This window comes from Corvus cornix, chromosome 5 (genome assembly GCF_000738735.6).
Source record: "Corvus cornix cornix isolate S_Up_H32 chromosome 5, ASM73873v5, whole genome shotgun sequence".
NCBI classification, from domain to species: domain Eukaryota; kingdom Metazoa; phylum Chordata; class Aves; order Passeriformes; family Corvidae; genus Corvus; species Corvus cornix.
Window position 1 is genome coordinate 27,299,735 of NC_046335.1, and position 25,980 is coordinate 27,325,714.

Below are 25,980 nucleotides of genomic sequence, written 5' to 3' on the forward strand. Positions count from 1 at the left end.
GACTAGAGATTGTAATTCTGCTGTGCCAAGTTAAGAGAAATTAAAAAAAGCTCCACACTCTCATGTAGTGTTATCAGAACTAATTATTTTCCTTTATTTTAAGCCCTGGATTCCTTCGATTTGTGAGAGTCTTGTGTGGTATGTCTTCGGATGAGAGGAAGGCTTTTCTCCAGTTCACCACTGGTTGTTCGACACTCCCACCAGGAGGGCTGGCAAACCTCCATCCCCGGCTCACTGTTGTGCGCAAGGTACTGCCTCTCCCGGTCACTCTTTAAGCCAGCTGCTTTGGCTTTGCAATGCGAGACTTTCTACAATAACAGTGATGATTTTTATTTTAGTTACTTCATTTATGGCACTATGCTGAGTTTCGGTACTAACCTCTTGTTTCAGGTCTGTTCTCTGACATCATACATATGTATCTCATATTTTCATATACAATTCATATATTTAAATATCAAAGTATTAATGTACATATAAAGCAAGTATATTTATAAATTTGCCTGTAGCTTTGCTGATGTTACTGTTTCTGACAACTGGTGTTATGTATGCAGCAAGTGCCATGAATTACAGGACTTTACAACTTTTAACTTCCATACTGAATGCTGTGAACAACTGCAGTAAACATTTTTTTTCCTCAGGTTGATGCTACAGATGCAAGTTATCCATCTGTGAATACATGTGTGCATTACCTAAAGTTGCCTGAGTATTCTTCTGAGGAGATTATGAGGGAGCGTCTGCTAGCTGCTACCATGGAGAAAGGCTTCCATCTCAACTGAGCCACTGACCACAGCCTGGGACATGGAAGTGTTTTTTGATGCTAGCGAAGCCTCTTGTGTTTGTGTGCAAAAATACGATCTCCACGCTGTGCTCTGACGAGACTTGCCTTTTTTTCACCTGTGAGGCTTTAGGAAAATGTGGAATGTTTGTTAGCTGCTAATGACAAAATAAATCCTTGTAACTACACAGCCAGCAAGAAATTGGCACAGAACACTGTGTGATGCTTCAAGGGCTTGCACAACTGGAAATTAAGGTGTTTCTGTTTGACTGTTCCAAAGAACAGATCATCAGATTTTCAGTGTTCACTGATACAAATTTCTAACAGTGTATTGTGTAAAGTTTGTCTTTTAATACCCTGTACACTACAGTTGCCATCACTGATCCCTGTTTTGCTGGCTTTAAGCTAAATGGTCAGAAACTTGCTTCCTTTAAAATTTAGACTTAATGGGCATCTCCAGCCTTTTCTTTTTTAATGGTGCCTGCACTATTGGAGTATTTTAGTGGGTTTTTGCGTATAATCATGCACAACCATTTTTTTTTTCTTCTTTTTCTTTCAAGTGGGAATATATTTTGATTTCTCAAATGCCCTGCTATAAAGATCAAATCCTTAAGTGTGTTTGTGCAGCTCAACAATAAAGCTATTAAAAAACACTGGTTCCTAGTGCAAGGCACACTTAAAGCAAGTTTTACTTTCGGTTGTATTTCTTTGTATATTATAAACATTTATTTAACTTGTTGCAGTTTGAAGTTTAAAAAAAAAAGCACCCAATGTGTAAGCTCAAAAAGTAATCATTAAAATGTTTGCAACATATAAAAATGTCTCTTCTGAATACTTCATTAGTACTTATTAAATCTCTGTACATGTTCTGAACAATGTGCCATGCTTTTTTAAAGGTTTAAAAGAACTACATAAAAGAACTACTGATCTCACAAATTCATCTCTGTGTTCAAGTCTTTTCAGAATAAGTGCAACTTCTTAAGAACAAGTCCGGCAGTAATAACCTGCATGTGGCAGGTTTTGGTGCTCTTCAGTGAGCCCATGTATCCTGAGACCATAGTTCTTCATTACACTGGAATAAAATCTGGGTCAGATGCTACAGCTGATTCAGCTTTACTTGAGATGGAGTGGCTATCTTGGTTTTACATGTGATATTTATTGGAAAAAAGTGGATTACAGTAAGATAAAGCAAGATGACACTATGGTTTTAAGCATATTTAAGTAGTTGATACCAGAAAAAAAAAGGCTATTGTAGTTGAATCTATGTAGTAAGTTTTGCTTCATGCCAATTCTCTTTGTTAACAACCTTTTCTCAGGCCACTGCTTAGAGGGGCTTGCCAAAAGACTCTGCCTTGCACATACAGATCAGGTTGATGCCAGATTTCTTTTCATGGCATTATTTGTAGGACTTTACAGCACTGTTTTTTAGATTTCCCCCAGTGCAAAATTGGAGGGGAACATCCACCATCCCCCCCAGTCCTGTGCCTGTTGTGCTTCAGACAAACACCTGTGTCCAGGTTTGTGGAACTCTGCTCCAGACCCAATGTCATCTTGTTTCGATAAACGTGTTACTGTGTGAAAGCCCCATGGATTATTGTCACACACAAACACTCTTTGCTCCTTAGACCCTGCTTTCTGGGTGGTATTTATGTGACCAGTACGTGCTTTGATGCAGAATATGCTTGTTCAGTACCAGGTTATATCTAGGGTTGGGCTGGAGGTTAAGAAGGAGCCAGATAAGAGTTCTAGAAAGGTAAGTTGGAAGTAAGCTGAGATTGCTAACTGTCCCCTGGCTTAGAGAGCAGTGTGCAGGTGTGAGTCACCATGCTGGATGCCTGGGAATGCAACGTAGGGTAGCTATGGCTTCCTGCTCAAGAAGGGAGACTTCATTTGGTACCTACCTGGTACTGAGAACTTGGGTACCTTCTATTCCTCATCTTCTGCAACAGTTTTAATCTTGGTGCATGGATAGCACATGCAAGATCACTGGTGTGCCAAAACGGAAAAGGTTTTGTGTAATTCATGAAGCCAACATGACAAAAGAGTATTAAACTTCTGATTTTAATTATCTTTTATTAATATTATAATATTTAAGAGCTAAATAATTCCAGTTACAACTTGAAAAATATGCAGAAATACTTAATACATACGTACTTTTCTTTTTGTGTCCATGACTTGCATGGCAAAGGGAGGGAAAACAGCTTTTGATGAAGGATGAATATAGTTTAAAAGTGGCCATAAAAACCACAGAACTATTATTAACAGTAAATTTGTATGAAAATAAATCAAGTTGGTGCTTAAGGGAAGGACTGAAACTCAGTTTGAATTTATATTTCCATGGTTTTTGTCTTCTAGGTCTGGCATGATACTACATAATTCAAAGTGATATCTAGTCAGTCATGGTAAGTTTCCATTTCTTCATCCTCGAAATGTTTTAAAATTATTGGCCATTCTAGGAAGATTTCTGCTGGGTCAGTAAAGCTGCATCTGAATGCATCCACATGTATCTTTCCCATTGGGTACACAGAGAATAAGAGAAATGAAAAATATTTTCTAACTAATTTGAATGTTGCGTCAGTCAGTCTTGCAACATCAGAAAAGTGCTATGGGCACATTCTTGATGCTTTTGCCATCTTTTGTAAAATGCCTTAGTCACTCTTCCATCTTCCTAGCCTTCTGCCATTTTGTCCAGCACAAACAGAGGGGCAAGAATTCTGTTCCGGTTCGTTTCCACAATGCAACCATTTAGCACCATTTCATCCAAAATGATGTGCACTCTGTCCAAATTGAACATGATCTAGAAACGTTTCAAGTTAAGTGTATTTTGAACAATGTGAGGATAATTCAGAAAAAATCTTGGGCACCTAAGTCTTTAATAAAAAATTACAGAAATAGGTATTTCTTAATTTATTCTAGTTTATTTGCCATTATTTTAATAAAGCTAGGGAAGTGGTTTGACTGACACTTTTTTTCTGATCACAGAGTGGTCAAAAGTAGAGATGTTGAAGCCCCAACAGTATCCTGTCCTGGAATATAGTAGTAGGACACAGTGGCAAAAGCCAGGTAAACTAGAGGTAGGTGGTTAATTCTACTCTGCATGAGTACCATGTATTGTTTGTATATAAAATGTTATCAAGGGCTAACAACCTTGAATGTGAAGATATAAAAATTCTGCATTCTTCCAAGAAAAGTAATTACCAAGTTCTTAAACACTAGATTCTCAAAATTTCCTTGCTTGAAATTTGCTTGGAAATAGCTTAACTGTATTTGATCTGCTTGGAAATAGCTTAAGAGGAGTGTGCTGATACATAAAGTTGAGTCATTGATCTAGCAGTAAATCTCACAAAGGAGCAGAAGTAAATAAATGGTCATATTTTAAATACTTTCTAAAATGTATTTATAATCTCTAATATTCACCCATAGGAAGATAATCTGGAGCAATACAAATTCGTAGTTGTGATATACAAAATTTGTCCATAACCGATCTTTCTTTAACTTTATCTAACAGCATCTGTCTCAAAAAAACCCGATGACAGGCCTTACTGGGGTATGATGTGGCTGGCATTCATTACACAAGTGCATACATGCAGATATGAGTGTCCAGTGCGTCCACTGAACAACTGCCAAGGGTTGTGCTGTGAAAAGAGTCGGATGTTGCCATTTATCACCAGAACCTGAAATGGAAATGGGCACAGCAAAGCAGCCTGCTGGACGCATCTGTTATGCCTCACTGACGTACATATACAGAGCATGAATAACCCTTTATCTGCCCTACTCTCCACCTGTTGCTGCTCTTTACATGTTCTATACTGAGCACAACAGATCTGCATTGCCTGCATTTTGTACCTTCTAAATCTTGCCCATGTTTTGAGGACTACTACAGTGGAGCTAGCAAGACTTTGTACAGTAACTTCTAAATACATCTCTCAATACATTTCCCCCAGTTTGATATGAGTCTCTTGAGTGCCTTCTCTGTCCATTATGCTATTTATTGACACTATGGATTGAACTCAGGAAGACAGCCTGGTTTTGCTCTAGTCCTTGTATTTATGTTAGTGGACTTCCCTGCTAATCAGTGGAGTCGCAAGAATCAGGTTTTTGAACATTTTCCTCTGCTCAGTGTGATAATTCAGTCTTATTTTTTGCACAGGACTCAGGCATTGAAGAAGACTGCTCTGACTGCTGAGTGCCAGTGAATCTGACTTAGGCAGTCAGCTGTACTGCTCTGCCAAAGAGCAGGAGCAGTGTGAGTACTGAACTGCAAATGACAACAGCTCAGGAGCCACGTATCTGTGTATATTTGTTCCTCCTTGCTCTGAATGCTCTGGGCTGAACTCAGTGCTACTGTGTATTTGTGCAGAACGGGAAGCAATTGTATCACTGCTCCAGCAGAAGTGTTCTGCTTGACCAAGAGCACAGCATGTCTAGGGATGTGTAGTAGCACAATTCAGGTACCCAGATAACTTTTCTACATGTTACTGCTAGGTGAGAAACTATAGCTGTCAACAGGGTCTTGGGGATGCCCATGGTTCATCAGATGGCTTCTAATTTGGTGACCTAAACTTAACCACCTAATTTAATTCTAAATTATATTTCAAATACTGGACTTCTTCCTGGATCTGAGCATAGGCCTGCATTGTTTCTAAAAATCAGACTCATGCCTTTTAATACTGAAGAGCAGTGCTGTCCTTAAAACTGCAAAGTCACCATTTCTGTGGTGCCAGAGACAAAGGCGGTAGCTTTACTTGGCTTGGCAGTTGAAAGATTGAAGACAAATTTCTTGCTATGATAAACTTACTGAGTAAGGCAGCCTTTACAGAAATATTTTAATCTGAGAAGTTAGGATTTCTTTATTCCAGTAATGTGAGAATTTTTAGAAAGACAGCGGTTTTGCTGCTTAGTTCATCTCTGGCACTGCTCTGCACTGGGCTACAGGATCTACTAAGGAAATTAGATAACATTCCATTCAGGTTTCAACAAGTGGGAAAGCCAGCCCCTACCTGGCTTTTAGTTTTTACATTCTACCACTGATTCACACTGCTCCAGTTCCCATGGCAGAGTCCAGACCTTCCTCTTCCTTTAACAGTTCCTAGAATCTAAAACTCAGACAACTTATTCAGCTAGGATCAGTGACGATGCAGCAACCTGACACTCCCATCTTATTTTTCTGCGTCATCCTGTTTAAGAAGACATTTAAATCACATCTAGTACTGTTTTTCCCCTGATGTATTTCCAGAAGAGCCAATACCATGTCAAGGGAAAACTGCACCCACACCAGTAAGAATCTTGGAGCTGTTCCACTCAGACCCAGTGTGGTTCAATGAGATGTAAATTCCCCTGCAGGCCATTCCAGGTTATTTCCAAACAGGCCTACTCCATTGCAGAGAAGTGGTATGATTTCTGTCCATCTCTAATGTGGTAATCTCACAGTCATCATTCCAGAAACAGTAATTTCATCTGCAGTTTGAGTGGGGATACTAATACCATTCTGGAAAGATCTATCAACTTGATTTTGGAAGGTCCCAAAGCATTCTTTAATCTCTACCCTCAACCTACCATCCTACCTCCCTTCACCACACTGTTCTTGGCAAACAATTGGGTTGTACAGGGAGCAACCCTGGCTCTTTTCCCCTTCCTGTAAGTTTCACCTATGCTCTATTGCATCCTGCCAACACAGCTCAGCTATTATGTCTGAATGCCCTGCCCAGGGAAGGATATGTATTTGATCCTTAGCAAGGCTCATCCTCCCCACCTGTTACTACTTGTTTGGCAAGTAACCCCAAATTTCAGGGTTTAAAGCCCTGAAGTCATAGATCCACACCCAACTGAAAGCAGCAAAGCAAACCAGTTTGAGCAGCTGGCAACAGGAAAAAGCTGTATTTGGTGTTTGCACTGCCATGTGCTCCACCCAGAGCTGTCATTTAAGGTCTTGCTTCCAGTAAGAATCCTGGCTGCCCACAAAGAAGATCAAGGGACTTTCACTAGATCCATGCAGAGGCTAACAGGACTTTTTAAACAAGTGTGCAGAAGCAGACTTGCTTTTTTCTGGCAATCCTGCAGCAGCTGCATACCAAGCAGCAGAAGTAAATGGTACCTACACAATTGGCATTTTAAATGTTATGCTGGCTTTTGGTAACTTTAAGAGCTCCTGTTCTTAAAGACATCAATGGTACTTTCTACTTTTCCAGTGTTTTTATGCCACATTCATACTAAGAGGAGGTAAATGTGACACAAGTATTGTGTCACCTTTCCCAAAACATTATATAGACAGTTGAGCAGGGGAGAGGGGAAGAAAAGAAGAGGAAAAGGCACAGTTAGGATTTGTATGTAATAAATAACTTCTTCATATGGAGGCATTTTAAGACATCTCAGGGTTTTCCAGGCAAGTAATTCAAGGATGTATCCAGGCTTAAGAGATGATGAAGTGCACCCTATGATCACAGAACACACCCAGGAGCACAAAGGCTTTGTAGATTACAGTGCAGGTACATAGGGGGCAGATGGTTTGCTACTGAATATACAGCACTACAAACCCTTAATTTCTATCCTGTACATTTCATCTTCAACTAGAGCTGAGTTGGAGTTGCTTCTTTATGTAGTCTAGACTCACACATTCTGCCTCATCTTTGATAACATTCACTTTCCATAACTTTTAGCCTATCTAATGGCAGGCACGTTTAAGGCACTGAAACCCATGAAATGCTTTCTGACCCTTTCTTCCTCAAATGACTATGCTGACATTAAATAGGAGACAAAGGTGCCTTCAGGTTCTGTGAAACTCTAGAACAACTAAGCTACTTTTAAGCTAGTCCTTTTAAGTTTCCATTTCTTCCACTTGTGTTACAGTGCAAACTGAAGTGTATCCTTACGGATTCTCAGACTAAATTCATCATTCAATTTTCTCACTCCCTAAATGCACTGTATTCTCAGTGTTATCCCACTGGGGACTGAAGAATACAGTTGATTCGCATGAAGTATTCCCTGTATCAAAGCTTCTTATCTATCCTAGGAGGAGCAGCAGCAGCTAGTTGCAATGGAATGTAGTGGCTTTTTTGGATCAAGACAACATTCTTCAGATGCTTAGTCCTAGAGCACTCTGTCACCCCCTCCCTTCCCACAAGGGGAGGATAAGTATCTGTTTCTTCTGGAAGTTAATAATGTATCTTCAAGTAAGCTTTGCTTCACCAGTTCAAGCAATAGAAAAGTTACCTTTAGTAATTTTAGAAACTGTCACACTCACCAGCATTTTGTTCCCTATAAATCTGCTGTCCTAACACTTGTGTTTTCATAGTCTCTTTTGTCCTCATCATAGCAAGAAAGTAGTTCCTACACCACCCAAGCTGGAGTTTTAGTTCTACAGAAAACCCTGCCCACTTATTTTATAGGCAAAGTGAGGCTTATTCAGTGTTATGAACACATTAGGGCACAACACCCCGAGGGACAGTTTCAGTCCTTGTTCGTTCAGCTGGCCCAACAACACTGCTTACTGATATTTTAAAAACAATCCAAACAACTTTAGGAATGTTATGTCATTCCAGCATAGGTATTCTTAAGTGTGTAACCGACTTTCAAAATGAAAGTGGACATCATATCATGGCTAAGTGGTTCACAATTCACACATGAAAGCTTCTATAAAAAGCTGGCTATTCTCAAGTACTTAGCCAATAGCTAATCCATGTTCATTTTTGCAGTATACATGAGAAAACTGTGCAATTGTTCATGCATTGTTTAGTGTCATACATGCCTATGTCACACACCAACATGATGTATAAATCCTCCTGGGAAGGATTCAGATTGGACACAGTCCCTGCCTTGTGCCCAAGGCACCCTTCTCGACATCTGACTCCAGACAGACCATGACATGAGCTACAGTGTGGATGCCCTGGATGGATTTGGGTGTGGAGCTAAGTGAGAGCTGGAGTTCTGTCTCAGCTGGAGCAGCATTGCCAGGAATACTGGGGTAATGCACTATGTTTGGGAGCTGCAAGAACCCCAGTGCATGTGCTGCAGGCTTGGTGTGGGCTCCAGGGACATCCCCACTGTGTGATGGTCTCAGCCTTTGGATTTAACTGGATTTGCACTGTGCATAGCTGAATAGCCTTAGTAATTATGGTCTATTTTAAATCAGTTTTGATTTCATGTAATTTCCTGGTATTTTTTTCATGTTAGTAAACACTACTGGCTATATAGAATAGTCACTATCACATTTAAAATAAACTTCCTATGGATTTGTACACAAAAATAATAGCAGAGAGTCAGGAAATTATGAGAGTCTCCTGCAAGATACTCTGTAAACAAAGATTGTGTAAATACTACTTGGTGTTCACTGTTGCAGACCCTCAGACAATACCTTCTCCAGCAGATACTTTGCATCCAAGCTAACTGTACTGAGCACAAGAGTTAGCATGAGACCCTTTGGCAAAGGCAGTGGTTTAATGTCAGGGGATGATATTTTCTTACACATTATGAAAGGCAGATTGATGGTTTATTTCTTGCCCTGCAATAATAGCTAAGGCACTTGTCCAGATTGTTCTTCTGGGTCAGCTATTCAAGCTGTTGTCAAAAATAAATACAGTCCTGAACAACCCACATCCTCATAGTTACACCTCTGCTTTACATTTAATAGGGAGGGTATCTCACTTCATTTTGACTATTTTAAGTAGTCTTTCAAACTTAAGAATTAAGGTCTTCTTCCTAAATGGAGAATTATTTTGTACATATATAGAAGTAAAATGTTTTATTGTAAAATTGTTCCTGAACCAAACCATTCTATGATATGCAGCAGCCTTTCTCAGCTATTAAATGGGCTATTGGAAGTAGCTCAAGGTGTAGAGCTCTTGGTAGGAAATTGCTGAGCAGAGGCAGCAGAATTTAGAATCATCAGTGTACCAAATGACTCAGATAATCAGGCAACTGCATGCTCAAAGTACACTATTGGAAACACAGGCAATTCTTTTCATGTGTAATTACTGAATAGGTCAGGTTAGTCTCTAATTCAGCAAAGCTCATATACATGAACACATAGTTAAGGATTAGAACTAACTGAATACAAAAAAAGTATTACTATAATCGCTCACACACCTTAAGAGTCCCTGCACACTGGAATGTCATTATTGCTCTTTCATAGTATCAGTGAATTTAAAAGTGTTTTACTAACACCACAGCATTTTCTAAATTTCAGGAAGAAAACACAGACTCTGTGTGTGTGTGTGTGTGTGTAGTCAGCAAATAAGACAGAATATCAGCATGTAGCAAGTTGTAAAATATTTTCAAAAGTGAAATTAATTCTTTCCTGTTGATTTGTTTTTTCCTTTTTCAGTAAAGAGGTAAGAACAAGAAAAATTACAGACTTTTCCTATGTTCTTCATAAGTGGTAATTCTTAAAGTAAATAAATTACTTGACAGGACTTAATTGCAAGATGGTAACTGTATTTCAGGTGTATAACTGAAAGTCTTTGTACCAGCAGATCTGCATTTAACCAACAACAAATATAAGCATAAGAATTGCTGGAGTAGAGTGAACATGCAGTGGAATTGGGAGAACTGAGAAGGAAGACTGTGCTACATTCTCCTGGTTTAATTTTTCCAGTATTGTGTTTTATTTATTTGCTATTTGTGCGTAATTGTTCAGGACTGTATTTTAGTATTTGTATTTGGGTGAAGTTTTAAATCATATATTAATTAATATCCTGCAAAACATACACATGAAAATACAGCAGTGTAAGGGGAGGAATGGGAAAAAAAGTTAACACCTGGTTTCCTAAATATCCTCCTCTCAGGTTTTTCCCTCTTTCCAAGGATACAGAAAGTAAAACTCACTTCTTGCTTTCACGAAAGAAGATCAAACTGCAAATAATCTTAAAAATAGTGCTGCTATTTGGCTCAAGACACAGCTGTAACATTCAGTTGTTATTACAGTAATTTCAATATCTATTTCATTGTAAACTCAAAGCGAAACTTAAAGTAGTAATTAGTTAAGCCTGAAAGTTCCCCCATGAATTTAACTTTTCATGTACTTAGTTCTCTCAAAGCAAGTTCTCTGTATCTTACTTCAAATGGAACCAGGCTTATCTTAATGATGGGGGATTTAAATAGGTGACCCATGTGAACATCAGCTATGCTTTCAGAAAGGTGCCAAAAGGGTGCTACTTACTCCAAGTGCAAAACTGGTGAACCTCTGCATTGACTTGACTGACAGTCAGTGCTATGAAGACAGTATGAACTGGAACATACACCAAAAAGTGATAACAAATGGATTTCTGATACTGAAAAGGATACATCTAATTCACTCTGCAAGGAAAAGAGATAGGCAGCCATTAGTTACAGTTTGATCTCTTATCTCAGATGATCTCATCTCATTATCATTAAACATTACACATTCCTTCAAACGATAAAGAAAGTCTTCAAAATAACAAGAGAAAATTTTAGAGTGATTCAGATTTCTGTTCTGGACAATTACATGCTCTTTTCTGCAACACTGCTTTGCTTTACATGTGTTACCTGTCTCTGTAATCAAAGCTATTGCTTTACTTAGAAAAAACCAGTGAAGTCACCCACAAGTAACAATCTGAATATAGGGCAGTGCCATCTGAGTGAGTGGGTAGAAAACCAGCAACTCTAATCACAGCAGTTCCAGCCCTATATTCTCTCTTCCTCCTTCTGCAAAACCAGGATCTTAATGCCAAGTTTACACAGTTAAAGTTGTTGCTGCATATCATTCAACAGCAAAATCTAGACACTGTATATACCCATGGCTGTGGTAGTGGCTGCATATATTAGGAAAGGCAAGGCAATTCCAAGCCTTGGACCCTTAGCATTTCTAAGTATTCTCCAGCCCCAGCAACACAATTCTTCATATAGTCATCATTTCACTTCTATTTTTGTATTTACCCCAAGCAGTATATTACTCATTTAACCAAAATGTCTGAGTTAGAAGCCCTTGTGGTCTCTCTGCAGTCAGCAGAAGAGATGGGAATCTTCACCAGTTGACTTGGCACACCTGAGGCATGACTCACTTTCTCGAGATACTTATTGGTCTCCACTGCCAGTAATGGGAGCTTAGGATGACCAAATTTCTAACTTAGGTGCCTCAGTTAAATATCTAAACTTAGAAACAATTAATAACAGCCTTAGCACTTAAGATCTTGCACAGTTGGGTAGAGATTCCCCAGTCTCTACTAAAAGAGGGAATCTTTATCTGCTACCTGAGAATGTAGCTTGATAATGTGGTGTTCATTCATGATCTAAACCTGGTTTTAAGACAGAGTAAAGCTGGTAAGGTTTTACTGGTAAAATTGCTACTACTTCTGTGGTCTAAAGATGATCTAAACTGGACTAGTTTTAGTCTACAGGCCTCTGCTGAGTGACTCTGCCATTCTTCAATTAGAAGTTTTTAATGCATCACAAAAATTGCGTTTTAAGGGCCTGATCAGTTTAAGTTTTCTCAGCATTAAAAAGTAGGTGGAGTTCTGAATTGGAATTCTGAACAGTATGCAGAATTTTCTCCGGGTAGCTGTATAAAAGTGAAGGGGACTCAGGATTACATCTCACAAGCAACTTTGAAAGCTTTCCCCCTAATTCCATTAATGTTTGTTCTCATATCTGAATTCAAGCTCTGTAAACTCCATTAGATAAAAATAGAGTACATGAGAATGTTTAAAGCTCTCAAGTCTAAAAATAATAGATGACAAAAAGTCCTTCTAGAGTGGGGCGAATGTTCTCTCCTTTCCCAGTGTTCTGTCTCCATTGCCATCATCATAATTTGGGATTCTTCTAAAATTCTACAAATCCTAAACACTAATCTGTAAAAGTAGAGATTTATACTTTCTTGCTCTGTGGTTACTGTCAGAAACCTCAGCTAGAATTACAGCCCTTGTCTTAGTGCTCTGCCATTTATCGTGTTATATGATATTAAAACCAGAACCACTGAATGGCATGAGATTTCCTTTACCACCCACCCCCCTTTTAGGTTCCTCTAGTCTCAAACCTTAAATGCTATGGAAAATAAAAAAAAACCCTCTGGTATGATGAACTCAGCAAATTTCTAACAGCTATCAGTGGTTGGTTTATACGTGTGGTCAAAGAATAATATATACACTACATTTATAAGAACTACATCTATTTTTGTCTGCTTTAATTGAATAAAACCTGAGACATGGTTGGCAACTATTAGCTCAATCAGACAAATAAGATGTGACTAAATTTTATTGTGCATTCCTGTGCTGCCGAGATCTAATTCCGTTCCTGGTTATCACTGCTTAGGTTGGGACTACAATCAGCAATTTTAAGAGACAAATTCTGAACTCAGTACAGTCAGAAAGTGATAAACTTAGTACCAGCAGTTTCAATGGGCTGGGGCAATGTCACTTGAGATAACAGCCTAAAAGATTTGCCAGGCATCTAAACAGTGAAGGGTGCAGATGACTTTTTCAAGCATGAATTCTCTGCCACGCCTGCTATGGTACTAGAACTGGGAAAGCAGTTACAGACCCTGCATACTGATACCTTGTATGTACAGTTACCAATGTAATACCCTCAGGTACATGGACTACAGAGGAAACTATCCAGTCCTCTTTTCTGAGAGGGATCCAACACGTTTCAGCAAAGGTTAACTAAAACTGAACACATCAAAGTATGATTTCAGTCAATTCTTTTTTGTAACAAGATTATTACAAACCCTATATTAAATGGCAAATGTTCTAACCAGAATTACAATGCTGCATTTTCAAACTTTGTAAAGACAAGCAAGCAAAAAAATGGCCCACCAAAAGGAACAGTGTCATTTTAAGTGGAGCCATGTCTGATGTTGAATCCTTAACAAAATTACTATCTCTATAATAGCTATTTTATCAGATATCCACTGTTGCCTGACAACAATATGGGGAGTACAAGTACAGACTGGTTTTTGAGGTTTCTTTTGCTCCATCCCTCTGATCTTGTTCAGTGAGAGTGATGTCAGTTCCCTGCTTCATGCTTACACCATCTTAATAATGAATGAAGTTCATTTGGGGGATGTAATGCTAAAAACTTCATAAGAACTGCAAAGTAAAACCTCTTTATTTCTTTAAAACATATAAAATTCCCATGACTAATTTAAGAGTACATGACCCAAAGAAATCCTATAGCATATAAAACCATGCTTTTCTAACAGAAATATTTCTGGTATTCCTTGTCTGATGATTTACAACCCATGTATACTTTTACTTCTCTGAAAAATCAACTCATACTGCTTTTCCCCACAGTGATAATATTTATCAAAATTCTAAAATATTAAATATTTTTCTTTTTTGACTTATTCTCTGAAATGACACTTTCATCAAAATTTTGAAAGAAAAAATGTTTCATAATAGATTCAATGTCTCACTCACCACTCTGCTGAAGTATTTGTCCAAAACTTCCACAAAATTATGAATTAATTCATACACTGCCATCTCATTCTGAAATTAAAACCAAGTGAATATTAAATCAATAGCTAAAAAATGTAATAGTATTCTTTGTGTTAATTCAGTTTGTGGTGAGTGGAAAGCCACTAGACAATGGAGTAAGCACTCTGCTCAGGTGTGTGGTTACCCAGCAGAGGTACTGAGAGCTGGGCAGTGCTCAGGGCAGCAGCTCCAGGCTGGCCACACAGAGCAGCTCTGCAACAGCCAATGGATTTCTCTCACCCGAATGCTGCTGCCATCCCACTGCATCCTTTGTTCCAGCCCCCCAGCTCAGCTCTGTGGACAGACACAGCTAACTAGGTTAAGCTTACCCATGCTGCAGTCACACCAGCCAGCTGTAGCACAGAGCCAGCCTCTGCTGGGTGATTTCTGTAGCAAAGCTAAAATAATTTGTCCCAAATTGCCTGCCACGATAACCCTGACTTGAAGACACTGTGGTAGGCAGCAACTACCTTCCACACCACCCTGTTAAGGTCTCCAGTAGTAAGTGCTGAATTAATTTCTGAGAACCAGGAACCAATGCAAACACTAAGGCCTCCCAGGTGCAACCTGAACAAATGAAATAACAGTACTTGTCACCTTTCAGATACCTTTTTCTTTTTCCCCTTTTTGAAAAGCAAAATAAAATGGCATCTTTGTAGCTGACAGTATAGGAATTTTTTCTTTGGCCAAGGACATTAAAAACAGCGAGAAGTCACCACAGATGAGACAGCTGATCTGGCTGTAATGCTAACATTTGTTGAGAAACCCCACCCCACATAAATTAGTGCAGAATCGGTACAAGGCTCAGGAAGACTACCTCATGGTAACAGTTCATTCTGCCGCTAAAGACCGAAGTCAAACATAGCACACTTGTTTTTATACCTCTCTTACTTCACAGAAATAAAAATTGGGGGAGGTGTGGGGTATGTTCGTTTGGCTTGGGGGTTTTTAAAATTTTTTTACAATGACTCCTTGAAATTCTCTAATTGCTATTGAAAAATTCCATACTGGATGAAAACTTGAGCTCTAGCCTTTGATAATCACTATAAACGTTCATTGCAAGAGGGTATATAATTTCTCACCTCTGTCTGGTCGATGCCAACAACGATGAAAAGGGCTGCATACTGTCGGTACACCAGCTTGAAATCCTTATACTCAATGAAAGAGCACTAGGCAGAAGAAAAATGAGCCCAATATAGCAGCTGCCATTTAAGCATACAACAGTATAAAGCACATTGCTCAAAGAGCCTGAGCTTTCAGGTTTGTAAGACGCACAGAGAACAATGGATTTCCCGATTCATAAATTTTGACTTGAAAGAAATTTAGTACGGTAACTGTTACACCACGCTTTTCATCTGCTGGCAGAAAATATGCCACCACTTTTTAAATGGAAAAACTGAAACATGCAGAACTGAAGTGACTTGTTTGGTGTTATAAAGGCACCCAATACTTCCCCATAATTTTCACTTGCAAGCCCTTTCAAAAAGAGACCTAAAGGTAATTTCCCTATTTAAAAAATTATGACTATTTTAATGTAAAAATTAAGAATATTAGACTTCCAGACCCAGAGGGGAATGTACATCTTTCCCAACAGGAGGCAGCCAGGAGGTGGCGCCGTTACACGGCGCTAGAGGAGATGCCGCCGCCTTTTCTCTCTGTCATTTTGCTCGGTGCCCGAAATGGCAGCGGCAGCGCCTGCGCTGGAGCTTGTGCTCGGAAATGCCCTCGCAGAGCTGCACCAAGAGGTTCATTTCTCTAGCCACTGTCAAAGCTGCGAACGAAGGGACTTTATAAGAACTGCTATTTTTATTGAGGTTTCCTAGAATGAAGTATGTGAGGAGTGCTGTGCAAGAACACACACATCATTAATGAAAATTAAAGAAGCTGACTTCAGAATACAAACCAAAACACTTCGTTCACTGTCCAAGTCACATCTTTCTCCTCTAATTCAAGTAAATGTGCAAAAGTTTGGTGCTTTTCTTGAAGAACCAATGGTTCAATTAAGTGAGTCCTGAAAATCTCGACCTTCATCCAAGAAATTTTCCAACTTCTGGGTTTTCTGACTTTCTTGTGGAACACATGAACACTTTTTTTGAATAAAAAATAATTTTAGGTCTCTAATACAGAGGCCTAAAAATTTGTGTTTCCAACCCCCCCTGTGCTTTAGATAATGTTTTCAAAATTTGGAATCCTCTATCCTAAGTTCTTTGTTTAAATTTGGAGCTGTCAGTACTCTGCTGTCTACCTTCTGGCAAAACAACAGTAGTATCTCTCCATCCGTCTCTACCAGACAAGAAATACAAGGATAAAATTAGTTTTTCCTGGACTTCTGAGCTTCTTCAAACAAACCAGAGGAATCTTCATGACAGTGATACACACTACTCCAAAATCTCTGTAAGCCTGAGAAAAACATATTTATTCAATACAGAATAACAGATCAACCAGCTGAACCCATAATCTAGAAAGTCAATCTTTTTTGTCATGGGTACATACGAAATAATGACCTGCAATGGACACTGATAGACTTCAGAATTATCAATAGGAAAGGTGTGAGATATGCACAAAACAAAAACTACAAAACTTACCTCATCCTTTGAACGGGAGAGACAGTTTTTGATTACTTCAGCTTCCAGCATTGTCCGTTTATTAATTTCTACATGCTCATAATACCTGGACAATCTTGTTTGACCTTGTTTGTTAACCATAAGAAAAAATTTTATCATTTCTTTTTTGTTGATTTCAGTGGTAGATTTCAATTTTGGGTGCAGGAATGAAGAAGAGTATTTCTGGGAGGGGAGGAAAAAAAAAAGTGGCAATGCATAGGAGTAAATACTTCCTAAAAGCTAGCCAGCCCAGGTATGCATATATTTATAACTAAGTTTATTGCCAAAACATAGAACATTGAAAAAAAACTTGAATCTTTTGCACGCATCCCATGGAAAAACTCCCTTTTTCCCCCCACACAACTAATCACAAACTATGTAATAACAGCTTTCACATTTGAAATTTTCACATTTCAATCAAATTAATTTCCTTATAGGATTTGGGAAATTGGAGGAGTCAACAATTACTTGTTCATAAATCTATTCATCATTTTCTTCCTGCATGCTAGCTGGTTTGAGAACATTATCAGAAATTTGCCTGATACCGAGCCACACTAATACAGCTCCTAAGAGTAAAATTTGCCTATAAGCACTTTTTTTCCCCCTGACTTGTATTTAACAATTACATTCATGCCATTGTCATATCAAATTGAATGGAGAGATGACAAAGGGAAATGCATGGGCCACAACACGATCATTTCTTAATGCAGAATGAGAGATTCCTAAATATTTGGGTATTTGCAGTATCAACACACATCTTGAGCTGGACCAAGAGCTACTCAAATCCGTCTTCTCCTGTCTGATTTCCCACACTTATGCAAAAGGTAAGTTCTGCGCTCAATGAAAACTAAGTGTGGGTCTTCAACAAGTAAAGAGAAATCTGTTCACATTAATTACTCAAGAGAGCTTTACTTCAATCTAAATAAGCATCAATCCACCAACACCACTGAAACATACCTGTAGAATATAAATATACCTCACGCAAAATACAGTGAAAGAGGGCATTAAAAAGAGCACAGCACATACCAGAATCTGCTTGCTAAACAATTGACATCTCTGATGTTTTGAAAAGCATGAAAATAGGGTAAGAAGCAAATGTAATTTTTTGAAATAGAAATTCTGGGTTATTTTCTTTAATGCCTGAGAACAATCACTGTAATGTTTTCCATCTGACTCTCTATTTGGATCCCAAACTTACTGGCCCAAATAGTCTTGAGGTTTGTGCACTGAAAATACAGGAACTACTGCAAAAGTTATTCCTTCTATTCCAGTTCTGAAGAGTTGGTCCTTACCTGGTGCACCTAAAATCTCACAGCTTCTGTGAGGAAGTCTAAATAGAAAAAATGTATCAGCAATCCACAAAACAACACAGTGTAGCTCTTTGTGTAAAAACAGTGTATCTTAAAGCAGAAAAGCAAAAGGGGACAAAATAAAAGGCAAGCTGCATGGCTGCTGCATCATATTATTAGCAACTTGAATAAGCTGGCTATATACCATCCATGGGTGATACCATACAAATCTTTCATGACAGTGATGCAAAAAGTCCCATATATTGTGCTGACACTAATTATTGCTTACTTCTGATTCACAGTGGTCACTTTTTTCTAAAAGAAGTCACCTCTTTTACCACCACTTGGACCTCAAGAAAGTGACCCTCTTTTTCTCAGCATACTGTGGTTTACTCCATCTACAAAGAAGTTTAGACTTCTGTATGTAATTTCAAATGTAGTTTTACTAATTTGACTTGATACTGAGAATTCATTCTTAGTTAAGTGACACACAGTTAGTTCAGGATCAATCCTCAGGACAACAGAATCTGTTTGGAATCATGACAGTCTCAGAGCTTTCTCATCTCCTCCAGGCATACGAAACCTCTTCAGGAACGCACTTCTGTTGTGTCACTCTGACAGAAGAGTTGTGGATCTGGTCAGTGCTGCTGCCGTGGTGTGCATGCAGCTTGTGAACTGCACCCACAGTTTCTGCATCAGCATAAGTTCATCTCTGAGAAAGAATGAACCAGGTCATTAAGATTAAAAAGGGCCCAGATAGAAATGTATGATGGGATCTTCACTGTTGGATGGCAAGTAGGCTGACATTGATGACTAAATGGGATACTACCATCTATACAATCTTTGCTGTGTTTAGTATGTGACTCTTTTTTCCCCCCCACATTCTACTTTGAATTGCTGCTGGAAGTAAGAGTTGCAATAAGATGTCTTAATATTTTTAAGCATAAAGTTGAAACAGTGAGATCACATAGTCAGATTTTGATACAAACCTTCCAGGAAGGACAAGAATGAACCACTCCTTCCAGCTCAGAATGAGGACCCCTAGCAAGGGCCAACCTCACAAAAGAAGGAACCTGAAGCTTTAAATCTACTTAAGAAGGAGCTGTGGCATGAAAGAGAAACAATCTAAGAAATGGTGCCCATTGTTTTAAGCAAGCTCAGACACAGGAGACCAATTGCGTAACAGATAACAGCAGCATAGACAGCTTTTCTTTTTTCATCTGAGTTTTACACTTCATCTTTGTGTTTGGCACTGCTGAAACAACAATTAATGGTTCTCTGTTTTGATCCAAGATATTTTAATAATTTAGTCACAAATGGTACCAAGGGCTTGAGAACAGGAGGACAGGGAGGACAATACAACTACCCCAGGAGCACTGACAGAACTGTTGTACTTTGAGTTACTGTTAAGCAATAGATAACAGCAAAACATACAACAAATTGATACATATGATCCTATTGCAGGATTGGCCCCTAATCCTAATTATTCCTTTATTAACCAAATCTTTGTACACGGTTAATCCCTTTATCCCTTTCTGATGTTATGACTATTTTAACTGCATTTATCCTTATGAATAGCCTGGATTGTTTTACAGATGAAAATATTTAGACCAGATTGTTTTGTCTTTTTAATCTGCACAAATGCTCTTATCCAGAATAGATAAAAAAAAATTAAAAACGTGGTAACAGAGGTAGAACCACAATAGCACTCAAAGATGTTATCTGTAATTTATGAGACAATTATTATTGATAGGAATGGAAAACATAATCAACAGGTAATCAGTCTGTAGGAAAGAAGTCCACTCTTTCTGTAGGCATTTCTGTATTTTCCCACCAGCCCCAAAGATAGCTTTCAGAATTGTAACCAGAAATTTTGTTCATATAAATGGCAGCACAAGCACACAGTTTTGTACAGAAAAATTGGAATAAATTAACAAATTCAAATAATAATTTTGTAAAAATTTACAAAAAGCATGCAGGCATAGCTGACTTTGAGAATAATGCTAGTGTTAAAAATATCTTAAGGGGTTTCTTTATTTCCTTTAGAACTAATTCTGAAAAAAATCATTTGTAGTAGTAAAAGCATTTGCTTGCACAATTTAGGCAAAAAAGGGAAATGACTGAGTTTTGTTTCTAACAAACAAAGTTTATTTATTCTCTTTTCATCTTGGCTTTCAGATATAGAAAACATGTTAAAATGAGTTTTGCCTATGTAGGATGTTAAGAAACCTGTGAAGTATAATAAACAAACAAAAAGCGTATCTTTGCATGTTGATGGGTAAAGAAACCCCATTCCTTCAAGTTCTTTGTATTTGAGAAGCTACCATTTTTGATCAATAATCAGTACTCTACTTACAAAGCCAGCTACACTTTTTCTGATACAACTCTTACATGCTTTTCTGAGCATTCTCATGCACATGCCTGCGTGTATCCATGCACATACACATGGATTATGATGCTTTTATGCATGCAGAATCAAATGGTTCAAGGTAATTGGTGACAAGATGCAAGCCTTTCAGATCTCTGCCATTATTTTGCTCATTTTAGTAATGAAAAGACATTACTATCTGAAGGCTGTTTGTCAGAAATGAATAGGCTGTCTCATTCCAGGTCACTGGACAACTATCTGCATCACAAATATGCTTAGGAACCGAAGTCTGGAAGAGACTATCGAGATCCTCATGGACTATCAAGTCCTACTCTCTCCATCCCAGTCAACCATGCATTAGAAATTTTGTCCAGAGCAGCCTATGGTATATGCTTCCTGCATGTCCTGCATACCCAATCTACAAAACACCTATGAAACTCTATCACTGAATGAAGAATCCTTATAGACAAAAACCTCAGAAGGTATCACTTGGGGAAGATGCAAAAAGTCTGGAAATTGCAAACTTTCCTTCCAAAGAAATTACCCTCTGGAGTGACTAAGTAGCACTCTCCTTTACTTCCCTTACAAAATACTTCTTCTGTAAGGATAATTTGGCATGCATACAGATAATATACAGTTTATCTGCTGTGATTTAAATATGAGCTTTTCCAGTGTATTAGATCTCACCCTCATTAAAATATCTCTCACAGATAAATATCTATGAGAGAAAACTCATATTGTGATTGGCCTGTGTGACTCACACTGCCAGGCTGATGGTTCAGGAGCTGCTTCCAGGACATGTCAGCTCTGCAGGCTGCATAACCACGTGAGACACCTCAAAGTAACTTGTCCCTGTTTGAGTGACACTCCTTTTCAGATAACAGCTGAGACCTCACAGAGAGGCAAAGCCTGCAGTACCTGTTCTGGAGATAAAAAGATCTTAAGTCTCCAGCGAGGCTAACCCAGCTGATTCTACACGCAGTAATATAAAGCATATTTTACGCCTAATTTTAATTACTTCTCTGGTATAGATACAAGCACTGAATTTAGTTTGTCACAGATTTCACTAGTATTTATAGATACTCTGGGACATAAATTATAAAAAAAGAAACCCAACCTAAGTTTGAATTGTACTTGCTGTACAGCTGTAATTCAGACACGTGTCTCTCAAACTAAAACCACTCCAGTCAATGTCTACAGATTTAGAAGTATTTTAGTTATTGCACTCTAAGAAAGGTTTGCAACATTCTAGGGCTCTCAGCTAGAATGTAAGTAAGAGATAAAATCTTGCAAAGAAGAAATGGCATGACTGCATATTTACAGAACTGCTTCACCAAGAATTAAAAATAAATGTTAGATAGGACTATAGGTAAACAACGTACCACACTGTCCAACTCTAAACAAGTTGATTTTCTGGATGCAGAGCTCTAATGGCATTTTATGTGTGCATGAAATATAGAATCATAGAATATTCTGAGTTAGAAGGAACCCACAAAGAAGGAACCCACTGAGTCCAACTCCTGGCCTGCACAGAAAACCCCAAGAGTCACACCCTATGCCCCAAAGTGTTGTCCAAACGCTTCTTGAACTCTGTCACTCACTCAGCTTAGCGCTGTGACCGCTTCCTTGGGGAGCTGTTCCAGTGCCCAACAACCCTCTGGGTGAAGAGCCTTTTCCTGATATCCCACCTAAGCCTCCCCTGACACAGCTTCAGGCCATTCCCTCGGGTCCTGTCACTGGTCCCCACAGAGAAGAGATTAGTGTCTGCCCCTCCTCTTCCCCTCACGAGGAAACTTGACTGTGATGAGGTCTCCCCCCAGTCTCCTCCAGGCTGAACAGACCAAGTGACCTCAGCTCCTCCCCATATGGCTTCTCCTCTAGGCCCTTCACCAAATGTAGAACAAAATGGGTTAAACTGGAATTAAAACAGTAATGAAAATGTTTAAATGGCTAAATGATAAAGGCATGAAGCACAGGCAGGTGTAGCACAGGAACAAGTATTTTAAAATTGTTGTTTATTGAGCTTCCTATAGATTTATTGCCCAAAACCGTGTAACAAATGAAGACCACACACATAATCAGAACCCTTGGTCTTGCTACTTTTGTTCTGACTGTGAACAAGGCTTTAATAAAACCACATACAATTTTAAATTTATCAGTGAAAGTCATTTTTGCATTCTGGTTAAATTTGGTGCCCATAACAATTCATCAAAAAGATGAAACAAGTATGTCTGTGTGGCTTCAAAATAAAACACTGTGTTCAATTTCAGGACAGGGATTTTTTTAAAAAGCAGCCTTAATTATCTAGGGAAGTCAAGGGAGGAAGGAAAGAATAAAAAAGTTTTCCTTTGCTGTTGACAAAATGCTGGCTGAATGTAGTAACGGAATTAAACTGCAATAACTCCCATATACTCAGGAATGAGGAAAGTCCTGGACAATTGGAGCTAAACAAAAGATTAAACTGGTTATGAGCTAAGTCTCAGTTTTTAATAATGATTAAGTACTGTCAGTAGACAATGAAAACAAATCAGCTGAGGTGGAAAGGAGTTGGATTTAGATTGCCTAATGGGTATGGAATCAGGAAGAATGTACAATGACATTTTAGTAGGAAATGATTTAATGGAGAAGAAAGGAAGGACTGGATGAACTAACTGAAGCAACACACCTAAGGAAAGATTAGTAAAGAAAGGAAACACCAGTATTAAGACAAACAGTATTTTTTCCCAGTAATTAACAGAATTCTAGGTCTTTCAAGAATGGACCTTTTTTAGGAAACTATCCATGTAGTGAATTTTTACAGCGTGCAAAAACTTTGAAGAGAGGCAAAACCAAAGACCTACCTTACTTAAAATGGGTGACCTACAGATCATTTGAAGTAGGATGTGACGATAATTTTTAAGTATTACATTTTAAAGCAGTATTTTGCAACCGAGGTAATTGCAGCATATTCAAACTACAGCATCAAACGCTGCATTGCTATCACTGAGAAAACTGAGCCAGATAAAATCGACCAGTAATTTCTTGCAAAACCTCATCAAGCGGGGAATACATTACACACATCACAACCGAGATACCATGAAAATGACCAGAGATTAGCCAGCTTCCAGAAACATACCATAAATTTAATACATCTGTTCTAAACCACCTCCTTGTAGGGCAAACTCAGCGCACCATTGAACTGCGCAGAGTCTCAAAAACTGCAGTGTTTGACGCGCGCTGCGCGCCGCTGTAGGTCACAGGCCCCGGCCTGGCCGCACTCCCGCCGACTCTTCCCAGGGCGTTCGGCACTCCCGAGGCGCGGGGCGAACCGAGCCTCGCCGCCACTTCCGACTGTCACCCGGAGCAGACGGGAGCCGCCCGGCCGAGCCCCAGGCCGCCAGCCCCATCACCCACCGACCGACCGACCGACCGACCCGGGGCCGACCCAGGCGGGGGCGAGGCCGCCCCGCCGCGAGAACCGACCGCCAGCCCCAGGGCCGTCCCGCTCCCCCGCGCGCGGCGCTCACCTCCCTCCCGCGCAGGCGCGTCGGGCCGCAGGCGGCGGCGGAGGCCAGGCCGCGGTTTCCCGGCAGGCGCCGCTCGCTCCCCGCCCGGCCGGGTGGGAGGGTGGGAGGGCCGCGGGGCTGTAATGGCGGCTGGCGGCGGCTCCGCGCTGCGCTAACACCCGGACCCGCTCGGCGCAGCCCCCCCGCCCGGCCCGCCCCCTCCTCCCCGCCCCAGCCAGCGCCGCTCGCCCCTCCCCGGCCCCTGCTCCCGGCCCCCGCCGCGGGACGAGGAGGAGGGCTCCCCGCAGACAATGGACGAGCACCCTGGAGCCGGAGGAGGCGGTGGGATGGCGGCCGCCCCAAGACCGCAGCAGCCACCGCCGCAGGCGGGTGGGAGCATGAACCTGCAGTCGGGTGGGGGCTGCGTGGGGACTGGAGCCGGCGGAGGAGGAGGGCAACAGCCGCAGCCCCAGGGCCCCGCGGCCCCGGCCGGTCAGGAGGCGGCGGGCCCCGCCGAGCTGTCCCGGCCCCAGCACTACACCATCCCGGGGATCCTGCACTACATCCAGCACGAGTGGGCTCGCTTCGAGATGGAGAGGGCGCACTGGGAGGTGGAGCGGGCCGAGCTCCAGGTACCGGGGGCGAGGGTGATCTGGGACTGGCCCGGCTGGCTCCGGGGGCCGGGCTGCGCGCGGAGTGCGGGGGCAGCGCTGTCCGGGCGAGCGGGGTCCGCGGGGCCCCCGAGGTCGCGCCGGTCGCCGTGGCCCGGGGATGGTACCTGGGCGAGGTCCGGCGGAGCGGCGGTACCGGCGGAGGCCCGAGCCGGGCTCCCTCCCGGGGCAGCCATTTTGGTTTGTAGCATGGCGCCCGCCCGGCTCCGGAGCGGCCCCGGCCCCGCAGGCCGCTCGCCCGGAGCGCGGCCGGGGAAGGGCGGGCGGGTGCTGCCGCGGCGCGGGGCTGTGACCCTCCTCCCCTTCTCCCCGCCGGCGGGGCGAGCTGCGCTGCGCCTTGACAGCTGTGCTCGGCTCCCGCAGCACAATGACTCCGGGGCTCCTCGGCCCCGTGCGGGTTACAGACAGCAAGAGCCTCCGGGCCTGGGAGGGAGGACTGGCGCCTCCCTGAAGCTCAGCGAGCTCTGGCTTTGGAGGGAAAAGAGGGAGTTAGGAGTAGGCAGGAGTGCCTGCCTCCCGAGCAAGGGCCGGACGAGGAAAAGGAATTCAGGTAAATCTTAAGTAAAGAACTTAGCCCGGCATGCAATTTGAGGGAGGTCGAATGTGTTCTCTCTTTCGGACTCGCTTCTTTGGAGATTTCACATTGGAGAAGAGTGAGGAATCGATAAGTGTGCAGCGTGGTCATTTCAATATACAAAAAAATACCAGCTTCGTCTCGGGAACGGAAATTGAATAACTTCTCAGGACAGAGAGCAAGTGTTGGAGTTGCAATATGCATTTCCTGCCACTAATGTTTGCTTTTAGTAATAGGATAATTTTACTAATTATTTTTGCAAGTAAAAATATAATCATGCATAGAGTATTACAAGTTTATGAACAGATTACAAAATCCATGGAACATGAGGTATCCACATAGGAGCCATTATCTTTTCATAGGACAGAAATGTATATAATAGCAATGTAAAAAAATGTTAGCCGACTTTATTGCTTCCAAAGAATTTTTTGGTGATTTCTCGTACTGAGTGAATGCTTATGGTCTTGAGGTAGCATTCCGTCAAATTGCACTGCAACAGCAGCCGATATTTGGAAGGCATTTACTTTCAGATTTCAGAACCAAGAAGTATACCTGAGCCTGGGCAATTCTTTAGCAACTTCTTGGCTCTATAATAAGCATGTAATTTGCACTATTTTGGTTACAACTATAATTAAGAAAGAATTTTAAAAAAAGGGAAACAAATGAAGAGGTTTCACTGTTTCCTTCACTTATTGCCAGTCTTCCCATTTTAAACCTTGTGGAATGGCTGGATTTAAAATCTGTGGTGGACATGGATGGGTGTTTTTAGCAGAGAGCAATTGACTGTTTCT

The 25,980-nt window shown here is 40.7% G+C and overlaps 3 protein-coding genes across 19 annotated transcripts in view; 2 read left to right on the forward strand and 1 right to left on the reverse strand.

Moving 5' to 3' along the window:
- The window catches only part of HECTD1 (HECT domain E3 ubiquitin protein ligase 1), a 63,149-nt gene extending 61,501 nt beyond the window's left edge, over window positions 1-1,648 (forward strand). For all 10 annotated transcript variants that reach the window (XM_039551964.1, XM_039551958.1, XM_039551965.1 and 7 more), the window contains 2 exons: window positions 104-248; window positions 639-1,648. In XM_039551964.1, coding sequence (XP_039407898.1) covers window positions 104-248; window positions 639-776 — 283 coding nt within the window. In that variant the 3' untranslated portion in view covers window positions 777-1,648. The remainder of the gene's footprint in view (window positions 1-103; window positions 249-638) is intronic.
- Window positions 66-24,820, reverse strand: AP4S1 (adaptor related protein complex 4 subunit sigma 1). 4 transcript variants are annotated; one of them, XM_039551972.1, is made up of 7 exons: window positions 24,723-24,820; window positions 16,785-16,985; window positions 15,282-15,368; window positions 14,143-14,211; window positions 11,054-11,065; window positions 2,677-3,572; window positions 66-308 (listed from the first exon to the last, which is right to left on the reverse strand). In XM_039551972.1, exons 1-6 carry the CDS (start codon window positions 24,804-24,806, stop codon window positions 3,444-3,446), a joined length of 582 nt encoding a protein of 193 aa, XP_039407906.1. In that variant the 5' UTR covers window positions 24,807-24,820; the 3' UTR covers window positions 66-308; window positions 2,677-3,443. The 4 variants fall into 4 exon arrangements, with proteins under 4 accessions (XP_039407906.1, XP_039407907.1, XP_010390326.1 ...); XM_039551973.1 differs by lacking the exon at window positions 24,723-24,820 and adding an exon at window positions 23,966-24,063; XM_010392024.4 differs by lacking the exon at window positions 24,723-24,820 and adding an exon at window positions 23,575-23,937.
- STRN3 (striatin 3) overlaps window positions 24,159-25,980 on the forward strand; it is a 62,583-nt gene continuing 60,761 nt past the window's right edge. For 4 of the 5 annotated variants that reach the window (XM_039551967.1, XM_039551970.1, XM_039551969.1 and 1 more), the window contains exon 1: window positions 24,159-24,576. In XM_039551967.1, the coding sequence (XP_039407901.1) occupies window positions 24,256-24,576 (321 nt within the window). In that variant the 5' untranslated portion in view covers window positions 24,159-24,255. The remainder of the gene's footprint in view (window positions 24,577-25,980) is intronic. The other variant, XM_039551971.1, reaches the window with a different exon arrangement.